Source organism: Phoenix dactylifera, chromosome 10 (assembly GCF_009389715.1).
Source record: "Phoenix dactylifera cultivar Barhee BC4 chromosome 10, palm_55x_up_171113_PBpolish2nd_filt_p, whole genome shotgun sequence".
NCBI lineage: Eukaryota > Viridiplantae > Streptophyta > Magnoliopsida > Arecales > Arecaceae > Phoenix > Phoenix dactylifera.
Window position 1 is genome coordinate 5,432,288 of NC_052401.1, and position 13,927 is coordinate 5,446,214.

At 35.5% G+C, this 13,927-nt stretch overlaps 1 protein-coding gene across 1 annotated transcript; it reads right to left on the minus strand.

The window, feature by feature from the left end:
• Nucleotides 1-416: 416 nt before the first annotated feature.
• On the minus strand, nucleotides 417-12,490 carry LOC120112165 (adenylylsulfatase HINT3-like). Its single transcript, XM_039130875.1, has 7 exons — nucleotides 12,108-12,490; nucleotides 7,860-7,915; nucleotides 7,028-7,085; nucleotides 3,187-3,253; nucleotides 1,000-1,055; nucleotides 842-895; nucleotides 417-771 (listed from the first exon to the last, which is right to left on the minus strand). The coding sequence occupies exons 1-7, from the start codon at nucleotides 12,324-12,326 to the stop codon at nucleotides 631-633; spliced, it is 651 nt and encodes a 216-aa protein (XP_038986803.1). The 5' UTR covers nucleotides 12,327-12,490; the 3' UTR covers nucleotides 417-630.
• Between the last annotated feature and the right edge of the window lie 1,437 nt (nucleotides 12,491-13,927).

Consider the following 13,927-nt stretch of genomic DNA (forward strand, 5'->3'; position numbering starts at 1 on the left):
TCCATTTAGTAGTACCTTGTTCATAAATATCACTTAAATTTTCTGCAGCAAAGAGTACATTGAGATCCTCACTGCAATTGGTAGTCTAGTATATATCCAAGCATTAAAACCTCTGTCTTGTTGGTTCAGTGGAGCCAATGTAAAGGCTTTCATTGCATAACTAGTTTGAAACTTCTCCCTGCTCCGGCCTCAAGGACTGATCCTATCCAAGGCAGTGCTGCCCAGAAGGCTAGCAAAAGAGGGAGTTTTTAAAAAGCATTGAAATAGATTGGATAGTCATTTGTCCTAGGAATGTTTTAGAAAAGTCAAGCCTTAACATACTTATGAGTAGAAAATCTAAAGCCTAGATTAGAAATTCAAACTTCTTAATTAGTATAGTTTGGGTTCAGACCAATTCTCAAGAAACATGGCTTGTAGACTGTCCATTTTACCATGATAACAATAAACTTGGAAAATTACAATGGAAAAGCTTGCTGAAATGTCATAATATTACAATGTTGATCATTGTGAGACTCACAGCCGCGGTCGCACAAGTTTAGGAAATAATTTATTTGCTAAAATTAACTTGAATAGATATTATTTGAACTAATATAGAAGAGCCTAGTGTACATAAAATACAAAGGGAGGCCCCTAATCTTCTTGCACACACCTTGGGAGCATGAGTCCAAGAGTTCTGCAACTATCACTAGAAACAGGAGAAAGCCGTTCTTGAATGCAGTTCACAAGATTGACAGTTTCCTGGTTCCATTGTAAGGGCTGCCTTCTACAGCTCTGAAAATTTTATGAGTCAAAATCAGTGGATTAACTTAAGCCAAGATGAGCGTAGCGTCAATCCTCTTACCTCAGAAGACCATAGATGGTCGCCTGCTTTACGAGGAATTATGTGGAAATGAGTCTGCAGTTATGATACATTGTGTGAGATGCATCAGATAGATGAAAAATATATTACAATTATCGTGCTCTTCTGTTTAAAATTGAATTAAAAAAATATCAACATACATGAAATATTACTTGTCCTGCAGCTAACCCGTTGTTGACCAGCAAATTGAAAGAATCTGCAAAATCACGTAACCACGTTCAAGGAAAACCAAACTCTTAAGAACAAGCAATTGATGGATATTCAAGAGTATTCTGATCGAGGATAATCCATATACTTTTCCCCCTTAATTTAACCATTTTCCTAAGAAAATGGCTTCAGGGGGAGGCTTTGCTGTTATTAAGATTTTGAAGAACTAGTTTTGGCCAAAGCTGCTGGTCCCTATCACTTGTGATTTGTAAAGTTTTCACATAGTGCCATTTTTAAACACTATGGCATGGAAGAATAGGAGCATGAAGAACAACCAAAAATCTAGTTCAGCGCAAAGAAGGAAAGCCAAACGGAAGAAATTTTGTCCCTCAAGAGTTACAGTACACAAAATCTGTCAGAGGGAGATGGAACAAACATAGCTTAGGAAAAGAAAAGACCCAACCCTTAGGAAAGAAAAACAACCAATGACATAAAACATGACTTCAAATAATGTTAAAAGAAGACTGAAGAAGGGAATCAATAGAGACCTCAAATCACCTGGTTGCAGTTTACACCCCTATTTTGGAAAATTGTTAGGGCTTGCGGTTGTGCCAGGCTGATAAAAAGATATCTGAGTGGCAAAGGGGCCTGTACTCTCAAAGGCCATACATAGTAGAAACTTTCCATCCAAAGGATGATGGCAAGATCTAAACTGGTACAATGTACCCCTTTGACAAGGCAACCATCAAGGAAGGTAGATAATCCCTATCATCCTATGCTCTAAGTTAACAATATTCAGAAATACCTTGTGTAGATATTAAATAAAAATAAAAATAAAAACCAATGATACTGAAATTAATGATCTTCCCAATACTGGATAGCATGATTGAGCAGCCAAATTCTCGAAATTTGATAAGATATGTTGATGACAGTATTTTAATTTAGGAAGATGCAAGTTGCATGCAATGCTGGAGATAGGTTAATAATGAGTCAATATACCAAAAAATATCATGATCAATCTCCAGTGCATGGTGACATTGCAACAACATGATCATGACACCGAGCAAATATTGATGCAAAGTTGAAAGGGCTGCAGGCATGCAATGAAAGTCCACTAATAAGAACCGAAGTCACTATATTATAAAATATACAAGTATGTTGATAATGTACAAACTAAGCATATTGTTTGTTGTTACATTTGACAGATTTGCCTCCAAATGCCTAGGCGAACCATGAGAGAAAGCATGATTTTTCACATGTACGTGTGGGTGTGAATGCACATATCTGTCTGTATGCCTGTCTATTTGTATGCGAGTATATATGTAGACATGCATGCAATCTTCATTTTCATTAGGTCCAATAAGATGTATCCTCGTTCACATTAGCATCCATTCATCGTGAGGTTTAATGAAACCAAACTGGATTACAAAGACAAATCATCTTGCATTGGACAAGAGCAACAATAACTTTTAAGTGCTGAACAAGTGGTGCCAATAGGCCTTTAATCAAGACACCATATTTGAAACCCAAAACCAACAAATCAAACAACCAAGGAAGATTAGTAATAGCTAAGTTCAATGACAAATATGTTATTACTCCCTTCTTTTATTAGTTTACAGAAGATTCTAAAAATTACAATGTATTTTTTAATTGTTAACAAAAACTTATACAATATGTTCACTTTGTATTGCTTTAAATTGGAGTGTCCATTTGATAATAACACAAATTTGATAATGGAATGAAGAAGGTGAATGAAAGGATGCACGAGTAACTCTTATATTAAGTCAAATGCCTAGCCAATCGCCCGGGCTACATCTCAATTCTGCCCGGGCAGTCGGCCAACCATCAGTACAATAAGGAGGATAATTAACAATAAAGACGTTTCTTACACTGTTTACTGTGTTTGTAAAGAACTTAAAATTTTCCAGTCAACGAGCTTTTATTAGGATAACAATCAAAGATTCGAATGCCAGAAGAGCTGAAGTTGTTCCCCACTTTGCCACTTGTCTTATCTCATCTAGAGAAATAATCAGACAGGATATTACATGGAAACCTTCATTCTCTATTTCATCAAATATAAAAGAGGCAAACATACTAAAAGTAGTACTCACAATCACAACAGGAAACAAATTCTAACATGGCAAGCATAACCTTAGACAGATATATTAAATTTGACCTACCGCATTGAGTAGCTTTCATAATTGCATTGCCAAGAAATGGTATCTTGGAACACATGGCTGCTATTACCTGCATTTGAAATACTAAATGTGACCTCAACAATTCGCTACAGGTATCCATTTTTCATTTCCTTTTTCTTTATTGATGATTATTAATTGCAGACTTATGGCAACAAGATCTTGGATCTAACCATGTAACAGAGGTTAAAAGAGTTGATTATATAATATTAATTTTGAGAAGAGGGTTTAGAACAGCAAAATCAATGAAAAAGAAAGAAACTATCCATGAAGTACTAGCCAATAAAGAAAGAATTAAATTCAGTTAAACAACATGCAGTCATGATAATGGAAAACTATCTAACAAGCAATTCCTAAACCAGGTTTATTTTGACATTATTATTTATTTCAGACAGAACCAAATACAAATACAATTCTTAATAATGTATTTGCTAAGAAAGAAGTATAAAAAATTAAAATGGGGATTAACCAACAATTGTTTGTAGTTATCTGCCCTGCAAACTTGATAAGATACAGGACAATGAACTACATATTATGATGTAGTTGATCTATAAATACTGACCCAGAATGTTGATTATCTAAGCAGATTGTGAATGCAAAGTTTATATAGATAAAAAAGATTATCCATTCACTTTTTAAGAGAACAGTTTAGGAAGTACCACCTTTTACTGTGGTGCATGTGATACTTATTCTGAAGGATGACCAAATATTACCATCTGATTAACAAGCCAAAGTGTGTTTATACATAACCAGCTTATCATAGTGACATGACAAAAAATATCTTGAAATCTTCTATACTGATGACATATGTAAGGGAATTCAGCAATGGACATGACAAGCAATTAAAGTTGGATGACCAATGGATGAATAAGGGGAACTTGTCTTCAGCAGATCTAGAATAAAATGAGTATATTTAATTCAAAGAGGATCTGATCATGCATATGATCAGTTTGTAAGTGATGATCTGAAATACTAGCATACTCAAGGACCCACAGACATTCAAAACTAATCTTTCTAAATATTCAAAAGCATCAAAACGAAAGAAGAAAGTTCACATTCTTCATACAAGCTAAATAAGATGCTCATTGATAAGTATCTACTGTTATGACTTGATCAAAATAATAACATGCATCTATTACTGGAGGTCTCCTCCTACCCCAAACTTTGTAGTCCCTTGTCTCATTAATAAATTTGTATGCATTTCTTACTTCAATAAATGTTCTAGAAGGTTCGGAACCCAAAATTATGACCCATTAAAATAGTATCCCTTTACCCTGTTCATCACCTTCTAACCATGGTCTGACGAACCGACCTGTACCGGCCGGATCGGGCCGTATCGGACTGGTCCGGCAAGTAACGGGTACACCGGAGCCGTAGAAATTGGTACAGACCGAACCCAGCCGGAGCCGGAGAAGACGATGAGGAGAGAGAGAGCGGGGAAGAGAGGGAGGGAGGAGAGGCCTCCGCCGCCCGCGGAGGGCCGTGAGAGGCCGGCAGAGGCCAAGGGGGGGCGGGGGAGCTCGCGGGGGCCCAGTGGAGACCGCAAAAAAAAATATAGAATTTTTAAGTCGATTTGCCGACTTCACTTAAAAATTCTATATTTTTTCTACGGCCGCAGCCTCGGCCTCTGCGGGCTCAACCGCCCCCCGGCCTCCGCCACCCCCCCACGGCCCTCCGCGGACGGCCCGCGGACGGCCTCTCCTCTCCTCCCTCTCGCCCCCGCTCGCTCTTTCGTTCTCTTCTTCTTCCCTGGCTCCGGCGGAGAAGAGTGTTCCGGTTCGGTACCGATTTAAACCGGTACAAACCGGAACCATACCGGTCCAGTAGGCGACTAGTATGCCTACCGGTACCGGTACAGCGAACCTTGCTTCCAATTCTTTCTTTTCTCCCTTCTCCATATCCATCACTCTCACTTCCCTAGAGTTTAGTAACATATATGGAAGTCCGCTATCCTGTCATATTAAACCCCCTAAAGAGCTCTTAGTCGCCAACATCTTGAAGCCTCCAAAACCTCACCCAGTTTCATCAGTTTGCCATCAATTATCAACATTAAGACTAGCCATAAGGTGCACCCGAGAATAAACCTCTTCACTCATCACCTCAGTTGATAGAACAGAAGTTATAGGCAGTATGAACAAGGACTCAAGGAGTTTGTCATAAGTAACTCTTCTAACAAAGGATAAACCCTCTTTTTAGCAATAATTAGAAGCATATTTGCATAGCAAGCATAAGAACATTTTTTCCCATACGCAATATGCAAGCTGCCACAATTGTTATAGCAGAAAAACCCAAATTGCAGCAAATAGGTCCTGTTGTAACCCATGCTGCAATGGCACATCAAAAAACCTTCCCCAGTGATGTGAATAACCAAGCAGTTGACACTGCATCAAACTGCAGATGTCCCTAGTAGTATGCTTTCTCCCTAAAAACCTCATTCTAATCTACAGCATTTCATGATATGAATGCTCCTAGGGAGAATAGATTTTGAAACTTTCACTTCCAAGTAGCTTAGCATCTCATATTTGAGAGAATTCATTAAGTTAAGAAAAGAAAGGAAAGTTTGAGAGAATAGAAAGAAAATTACATCTAGAGTGTTCAACATAAGTCAGAATTGTAACCCGGATCATTCAAAATCTAACTCCAGTGTCTCATTTTTATAAATTAAAAATTTAACATCCAGCAGTCAAAAAAGAGCAGTAAAAGCTGATATAGTTAGCTTGACACATCTATATCACATATGACATATATTTGCATTGGCAGAAGAAACAATTTTGTAGCCGCTAAAATTCCTTTCAAATTCTTGTTATCTCCCATTTTCAAATTATTTTTCTTATCATAGTTTCAGAACAAAAATATGATTATCCTCTTCAGAAATTCCATATGATGACAGTGAAATCTATACTAAAGGTTCGTCCAAAACTTCAACCACCATAATTAATAGAGACTACATCAGGCAGACATTTTGTTGTACCTAACTCTTTTTCAACCACAACTCTAAGGCATGCTAAAGCACATGCACACTCACAAGCCTGAAAATACATATACATGTACGTAAATACATATATATGTTCATCCATAATAAGAACTAATATATGTTTTTTGACCATTTGATGCATAGGCTAAGGGTCTTCAAATCACATGACTTTTGGTGTGTAAGCAATTTGGAGGTATTAGATCATATCTAGCAGCTTGGATCATTGATGTGAGATCCTCATCATCCAATCTAGACCTGGTTGGATCTGAGTAGAGATCTACTAAAGTGTAGCCAAGTTTACCTATATATATCCAAAGTTTTCCTCCACAATTTAGGTGACAACTCAATATTCTCCTCAAGTGGGCTGATAAAAATAGAAAAGCTTGACACATCATCACCCAAATTATAATTTGCCTTCATTCAATTAATGTGGGTGCTAGAGCAGCTAGTCCATGAAGTGAAAGATACGGATCCTCATGACCATATCCCATGATTTCTTTTTTATATAGACATTAATTTATTGAATTAGGAAAAGCATATGACAGGGTCCAGCAGCATACTGAAGCGATATCTATGCAAATACACGCAGAAAGAAAACAAATGAAAGTCAGAGAGAGTTTATTTACTGATGTACATAGAGAACATTTAAGTAACTTGATATGGTTTTCTTTTTTCTATAGTATGCTCAGTGAAAGCATAAACTTAATTACTGTCTTGTTCAACCTCATTCAAGAAGTTAATTTCATAGATTGCATAAAATTCTCACAAGTGAAAAGTTGACAGTGTCCGAAATCAAGTGTTGTGCACTGACAAATGTAGCAAGCTCTTATATGAATGATGGGAAAGACTCACAGGAGGAGGAGTTGCTTCGAGAGAAGGAAAATGTGATTTTGGAATGATAAGAGAGTGCCTACAAAAGGAAATATGAGAAACAATCAAGAAATATAATCACAACGAGTAGATATTCCAATAGATTTCAGATATTAGAAAACAAATCGAACCAAGTTTAAAGTGCATATTTTCCTTTATCACAATATGAAACATCTGCTATTAATATTGATGCTTGTTTAGTTGTTGGTTTTCCATGTTATGAAAACAGATTCACAAAAACAACCTAAAATTTAGTCTCTTAGAGATGTTGAGCCTAATTCTCATAAAAAGTTAAATATCATTACTATGAGATTAATAAAAAGAAAACCCAAAGCCCCCAGTCCACCCCCTTCCCTTCCTGTTTTTTGACTAAACTGAAAGTCCAGTTTTTCAAAAGAAAAATTGATTAATACTTGCAATAAGAGCTTATTCTAAGAAATCCACATCAAACTTCAGCATGACAAACAAGCTTTAGATTATCTATCAAGGACCGAGAAGGAAAAAAAATCCAAAAAAAACTAATTTTACAAATCACACAAAAACTAGAACAAGATGAAAGTTAGATGGTGCATATAGAAGAAACATTTAATTTACTATGTTTCGAATTATTCCATACAGATTCAACATGAAATGTTTTTACTGATTTATAATTAGGAAATGAAGAACTACATAAGACAGAACCAATAATATCATTTCACTTGATGAAGGGCTTCCAATGCCTTTCAGCAATGACACTAGACCGTCCTCCAATAGTTACTTATTTTGCTTTTTAAAAAATAAAAATTCTAAAACAATAAACTAGAAAGCACTTTACCCATAACTCAATGGATTGGAATCCAAAATGCATAGGCATACATCATCTTCATAAAGCTGCAAATAGAAAAATTTCAGTAAGCAATCAGTATGAAGACAACCCACTTCTGTTGCAATATACCAATTTCAAAATAAAAATTCTTAATCCGTAATCTGATGATGCAAACCCAAGATATGGAATCCTAATCATGTTGACATACCATGTGGAAAATAAGAAATATTAGATAACAAACAAAAACAATTTCATGATGAATAGAAGGAAGAAACAAAAGCAGAAGTTCACTACTATATGTGCATAAGTCTTCAAGTATTAAGAAAAGGAGCTGAGTTCAATGATTTTCTCAAATCTAATAAACTACATAGTTTCATCATCTTCATTATTTACGATGATATCTATTTAAAGGTATATACATTTCTAGGATTTGAATTTGCAAGTCTGGCAAGCTGACACTTTTCAACTCACCGCATCTCCTCTTATTTTGGATAGACACCTAGAGTCCAAATATTATTGGTTGTCTTTTTGTGGTTCTCCACGATCTAACCCTCAATTCATATAATTCTAAATGCTTCTTCTAGTGCTCTCACATCCAATTATTGTTTAAGCTCTTGGTAGCTATTAATATTTCTGTTTCAGCACAAGTTTTAACCACTACAAAGTGGAATGTTTCAATGAATACTGGCTGGAACCAAAACAAGCTAACATTGATGTAAATCAAGATTCTTTTTCATGAAGTTCACCTTGAATGACAATATTTCTAGATAAAAAGCCTTTGGACAAGCATAATGAATTCTCTTGAATTACCCTAAACCATGTCAAAATTGTCCCAGTGTCAGTTTAGAGCAAGAATTTTTCAGTTATCAAGGACTAAAATGCTGCCCAATCTGGTAGGCATGAACCACCATGTATTGTGCCAGTGCATGCCAAGCATGGCAATATCATGGTACATACCATGCCAATGGCAATCTGGCACAGCACCAGCACGAACACTTGGGAATTAGTTCGTAATGCAAGGCCATTTGAAACAATATGTTTATGTTTCAGTCACATGTAATCAAGCCATCTTTCCTAGCTATAACTAACATTCACCTAAATGTTCTCATCTCCACAAGATTCATATTACATGCATCCGGATTATCTTCATTTCCAAACACGTAAATGGACCTCCTTTGTCTTATATAACTTTCAAATATGTCATAAGGCATCACAAGATAAACAAGCATCTTATAATTCCATCCAGCCAGTATCATTTCTCTAACGATTTGACCTGTCTTGCTGTTATATGTATTGCAGACCCAAGATTGTAAAAATGCTTACATCAATGAATCCATTGCAATCAGTTTTTTCTAAGGCTTCAATCACATTTCAATTACCATATAAATTGCATGATATGCTTTCTAATTTGCTCCCTTTTAGACTTCTATTTTCCAAAACTTTCTTCCATGAGTTTAAATGAGAATGTACTCCATTTCCATCTCATCAGCAACTATATTAACAATCAGTTCATTTAGAAGCATAATGAGATAAAGCCTTAAGGTTAAATTTTTCATAAGATCCTACCACCACCGTTCATGATCTTGCAAAGGGCTAACCAAAAGACCTGCTATTGCTTCTTCAGAATATGATTGCATCCATGATCATTACATACCTCTTCAAAGGATTATTTTCACTACCCATTAAACTTCAATAGCATCGTGACATATTTTCCAACTAAATAAAAATCATAACCATCATACATACAGGATGAAGCTGATCAAATCTCCTGAAGGGATCGCTCTCTTCCTTGCTTATTCCATCAAGAAAATAATTCAAAAATTTGGTTACTCTAATCAAAAATCTATATATACCCCTTATGATCCAAGTATTCATCTCAAAAAGAATTTAGATGAACCAGTTGATCAAATCAGATACTCCCAAATCATAGGTTCTCTCCTATATATGGTGAATAGGACAAGACCTGATATTTAATGTACTGTAGAGAGGCTAAGTACATGCACTCAAAATTCAAATCAATCTCATTGGTCAGCCGTTAAAAAAATATTCTGATATTTTAAAGAAACCCTTGATTTATTCTCTTTTACACTGGATACCCTAAGGTGGTTGAGGATTACAGTGATGCAAGTTGGATTACCGTTTCTCTTGATCTTAAATCAACCACCCGATATCTCTTTCTTGGAACTGCTGTTGTTTGGAGATCCTCCAGGCAAACTATTATATCTCGGAGCACCATGAACGCCGAGTTGATTGCTCTAGATACCACTTATATTGAGGCAGAGTGAATTAAAAATCTTATCCCATAGCTACCTTTAATACCTAAGCCAATTCCGACCATATCAAATTACCATGATAAAAAGGCCGCAATAGAACTGACAAATCAAAAGAGTACTAACGAAAAGAGGAACCGACATATCTGGATTTATCATAAATTTGTAAGACAACTCAAAACGAGTAATGACATTTTCTTGGAATTTGTCAAGTCTGAGAAAAGCTTGGCATATCAATTAATCAAGAATTTGTCTAGAAGTGGAGTCCTAGAATCATCAAGGGAGATAGGGCTTAAGCCCACTATTTGGTCACTGATAGTGGATACCAAATCTGTGATTGGAGATCCCATAAAGAAGGCTCAATATGGTAAAAACGAAACTGGTTGAGTAATTGTGTCAGAGCACATTTTTCGGAGTATATCTCTTCCCATTCCTATGATGAGTCCTCTTATCAGTGACAAAAAAATATTTTGAAAAGGTTGAGTTATACTCTTAATGAGTTCAAGATAGAAGATCTACAGGGCATTAGGTCACAAATACCTTTGGACGACTTACCTATGTGAGAATTGTCGTATAGGCAGCGACTAGGAGTTTGGGCTAGTCCTAACAAAATTCTCATAAAAAATCAAGAAACTAAGCACAAAGCCTTTAGATGATGCTGACCGCATAAAAATCTAATTGATTTGTACTATATGTATGATAAGTAGAAGTCTGAGTTAAAGGACCTAGTAAAGGTCTAATTCACTATGGTTCCTTCAGATAGATACTATCAACACTAAGTGAGATTCAAACCCACAGGACATCTCACTCATTGCATAGTATAAGTTGCCCAGATATTCTACTTTATGATTTCAAAAATTTAAATCTTTTATGGAAGATGTTGGAGTTTAATTAAAGAAATTAAATTTTTTTATCTCCTAAACTTTAGTTGTTTTAAATATTTTAAAATACTTTTTTGTGAAACGTTTCTTTCAAAAGAGTTGTAACTCTTCGAAAGAAAATATTGGTTTCCAAAAAGATACGGTATTTTCAAAATAATACATATCTTCGGAACCATCATGTCTATTCGATCTTCCAGATAGAGACTATAAATAGACTCTCCGAAATTAATTCAAAAGCAATCCGATCTCTTTCATTCATTAGCGCTTTATCTCCTCTTGAGAGTTTTTTTTCTCAAATAAAATTTTTCCAACCTTCAGCTTTATGTTTTCTATCTTTTTTATTTTGTAAACATCTGAAGAAGTCGGCCAGGTTAAGGCTCCCTAGTAATCATGCTTGTAGGAGGAGGAGCAGGTTGAGCCGGATTGTTATATCTTGGAGACAAGATCACTGCAGATCACATGTAGAAGACGAATCACATTCGTAGGGCAGTATATATCACACGCCTCGACCCAGACAAGCTCTTTTCAATGTACTGATTTTATTCTAGTAGATTATTTCTTTATAATACTTTTATTTAATAAAGATATAACAATTTTTAAGCAAAATATTTTCAACAATTGTGACAGCTACTTCACCATTACTTCTCATTAGAGTAGCAATATTTCAAGAATCAATACTGCCGATCCTCACTCCATTGGTCAGATGAGTTTGGATTCACCAACTTAGTTCTTTCCGGTTGATGCAAATTTGCACCATCAGTTCTACATAATACCATGGAAATCAACAAAAAGATCTCAGTCCAAGAAACGAGTTCTCATCTTCATGTTTCATTCGCGACCATAATCCTAGAGCAGGAAACTAAATTACCATAGCGTCAAGAAAAGAAACAGGGCGGCACTAATTTAAATTTAAAAAACAAAAAACCGAGTTTTCTATAGATTTTTCAAGTCTAATGGTTTTCCCCTTTAGCAAAAAGATTGCAAATTTGACCAAAAAAAACAAACTTTAAGCAACAAAATCCACAAAAAAACGAACTTTTTTAACCAAAAATCGCATTAAATAGCGTAAAAGATTGACCAAAAAAAGAGAACAGACGAGCTGATACCTTGAACGCAGGGGATTCACCTCGGATGATCTCGCAGAAGACGCAGCGCTTCTTCGCGATCCCTTCCTCCCCGCCCGCCTCGCCCCTGCTTCCACGGCAGCAAGAAACGGAGACCGCCGGGGGCTCGGAGGATCCCGGCCGTCGGTGCAGCGGCAGAGGGCGGCCGAGATCGGTTGGGCGGAGGTGGGAGCAGAGGACGGCGAGGCGGCGCTCCGCCATCTAGGCGAGATCGGCGACCGCGACCGAGTTCTCGCGGCCTCCCCTGGCCATCAGAGAAAAAGCTTGTTTTTTTGTGCGTCCACGGAGAGCGAGCTCAGTAATATATCTTGCACAGATAAGGAGGTCAAGCGATTATTCCAAGCGGTGGGAGTCTGGAGTTCTCCTACTTATGTTATCAGGCCTTGGCTTTTTATCCTATTATCCTTTCTCTAGCCAAACTGTGAATCATATGGCCTGGGCCTAAAGCCTTCCTATTTTGTCACCTATCTTCCTAATGCCCATCCTAAAAAAAAAAAAAATCTGAAAGTCAGAAACTTTTTTTTTTTTTAACCGATGACATCAATCTCATGATTAAATAAAAAAATCAAAAAAAAAGAAAAATTATGTGCTTCTTTTTTTTTCCGGCTTTTTCATTCATCATCTTTCTCGCCAAGCTATCTCTCCCGTTCATGAGATCAGTTTCTTCTTTTCAAGTCCTTTTCTCGTCCTCTAAAACTTTCTCTGTTTTTCAATATCTAAATCTCATAGAATCTAAAAGTTTGTATGTATATAATTTTTTATATTAGAAAAACTTAGAAAACTATATACTATGTATTGTTACTAATAAATATCAGATTTTAGAAATTATATATCGATTTACCTAAAGGTATATATTAGCTTGCTAAATAGCTAATTTATTTGGTGTGTATCACCTGATTATGTAGTATGCACTCATAAAAAGTATGTTCTAAAAACTGTTTATCGATTTTTAGAGGTATATTGGTCATGCAGGATGTATTGGTGAATATGATATTCTGTAAACTGTGTATCAATATGCCTAAAAATGTGTACTCGGTTACTAGATAACTAATTTATCAAATGTGTATCACTTGATCATGTACTATGGATTAGTAAATATCGTATTCTGAAAATTTTGTATTGATTTACCTAGAGATGTGCATTAACTTACTAGATAACTAATTTTTTTGGTATGTATCACATGGTCATATAGTGTGTACTAGCAAAAAATATTATAAAAGTGATGAAGGAAAAAGATGTCGTGTAATTTTCTTTCCTTTTTTGGTTTTTTATCATGGACCCATGACTTCATTAGTTGGATAAACCACTAACTTTTGATTTTTTTTCTTTAAGATGATCACTATAAAAAATATGGCAAAATAGGAAGCCCACCCTATATTTTTTCTCTAGTGCCTGCCCCATATAAGTTGTCCATGAAATGGTGGTATGGTGCATGTGGCTAAATTTATTTGACTGGTTGTAGCGCCCATTATCCATCTTTACAATAATTATGGTTGCCAATATTTGCCTACAGTATATGGTTTTAAAAATTTTAATATTAAAATAATAACTATTTGAACAATATTGTAATGGAAAAAAATAGTTATGTTATTTTTCAGGCCATACAATCTCTTTTAAACGAAAACGGGTTGAAAATTAAATTTTAAAAATACAATTAAAGAATAGACGACATATATATTATAGTATATTATTATAATACTAAATAATCTATTATAATAAACTTTACCTTTTTCTATTATTTGATATAATTAATATAGAGGAGACAAAAATATTATAATTATTATGATTTACAAATATATAAT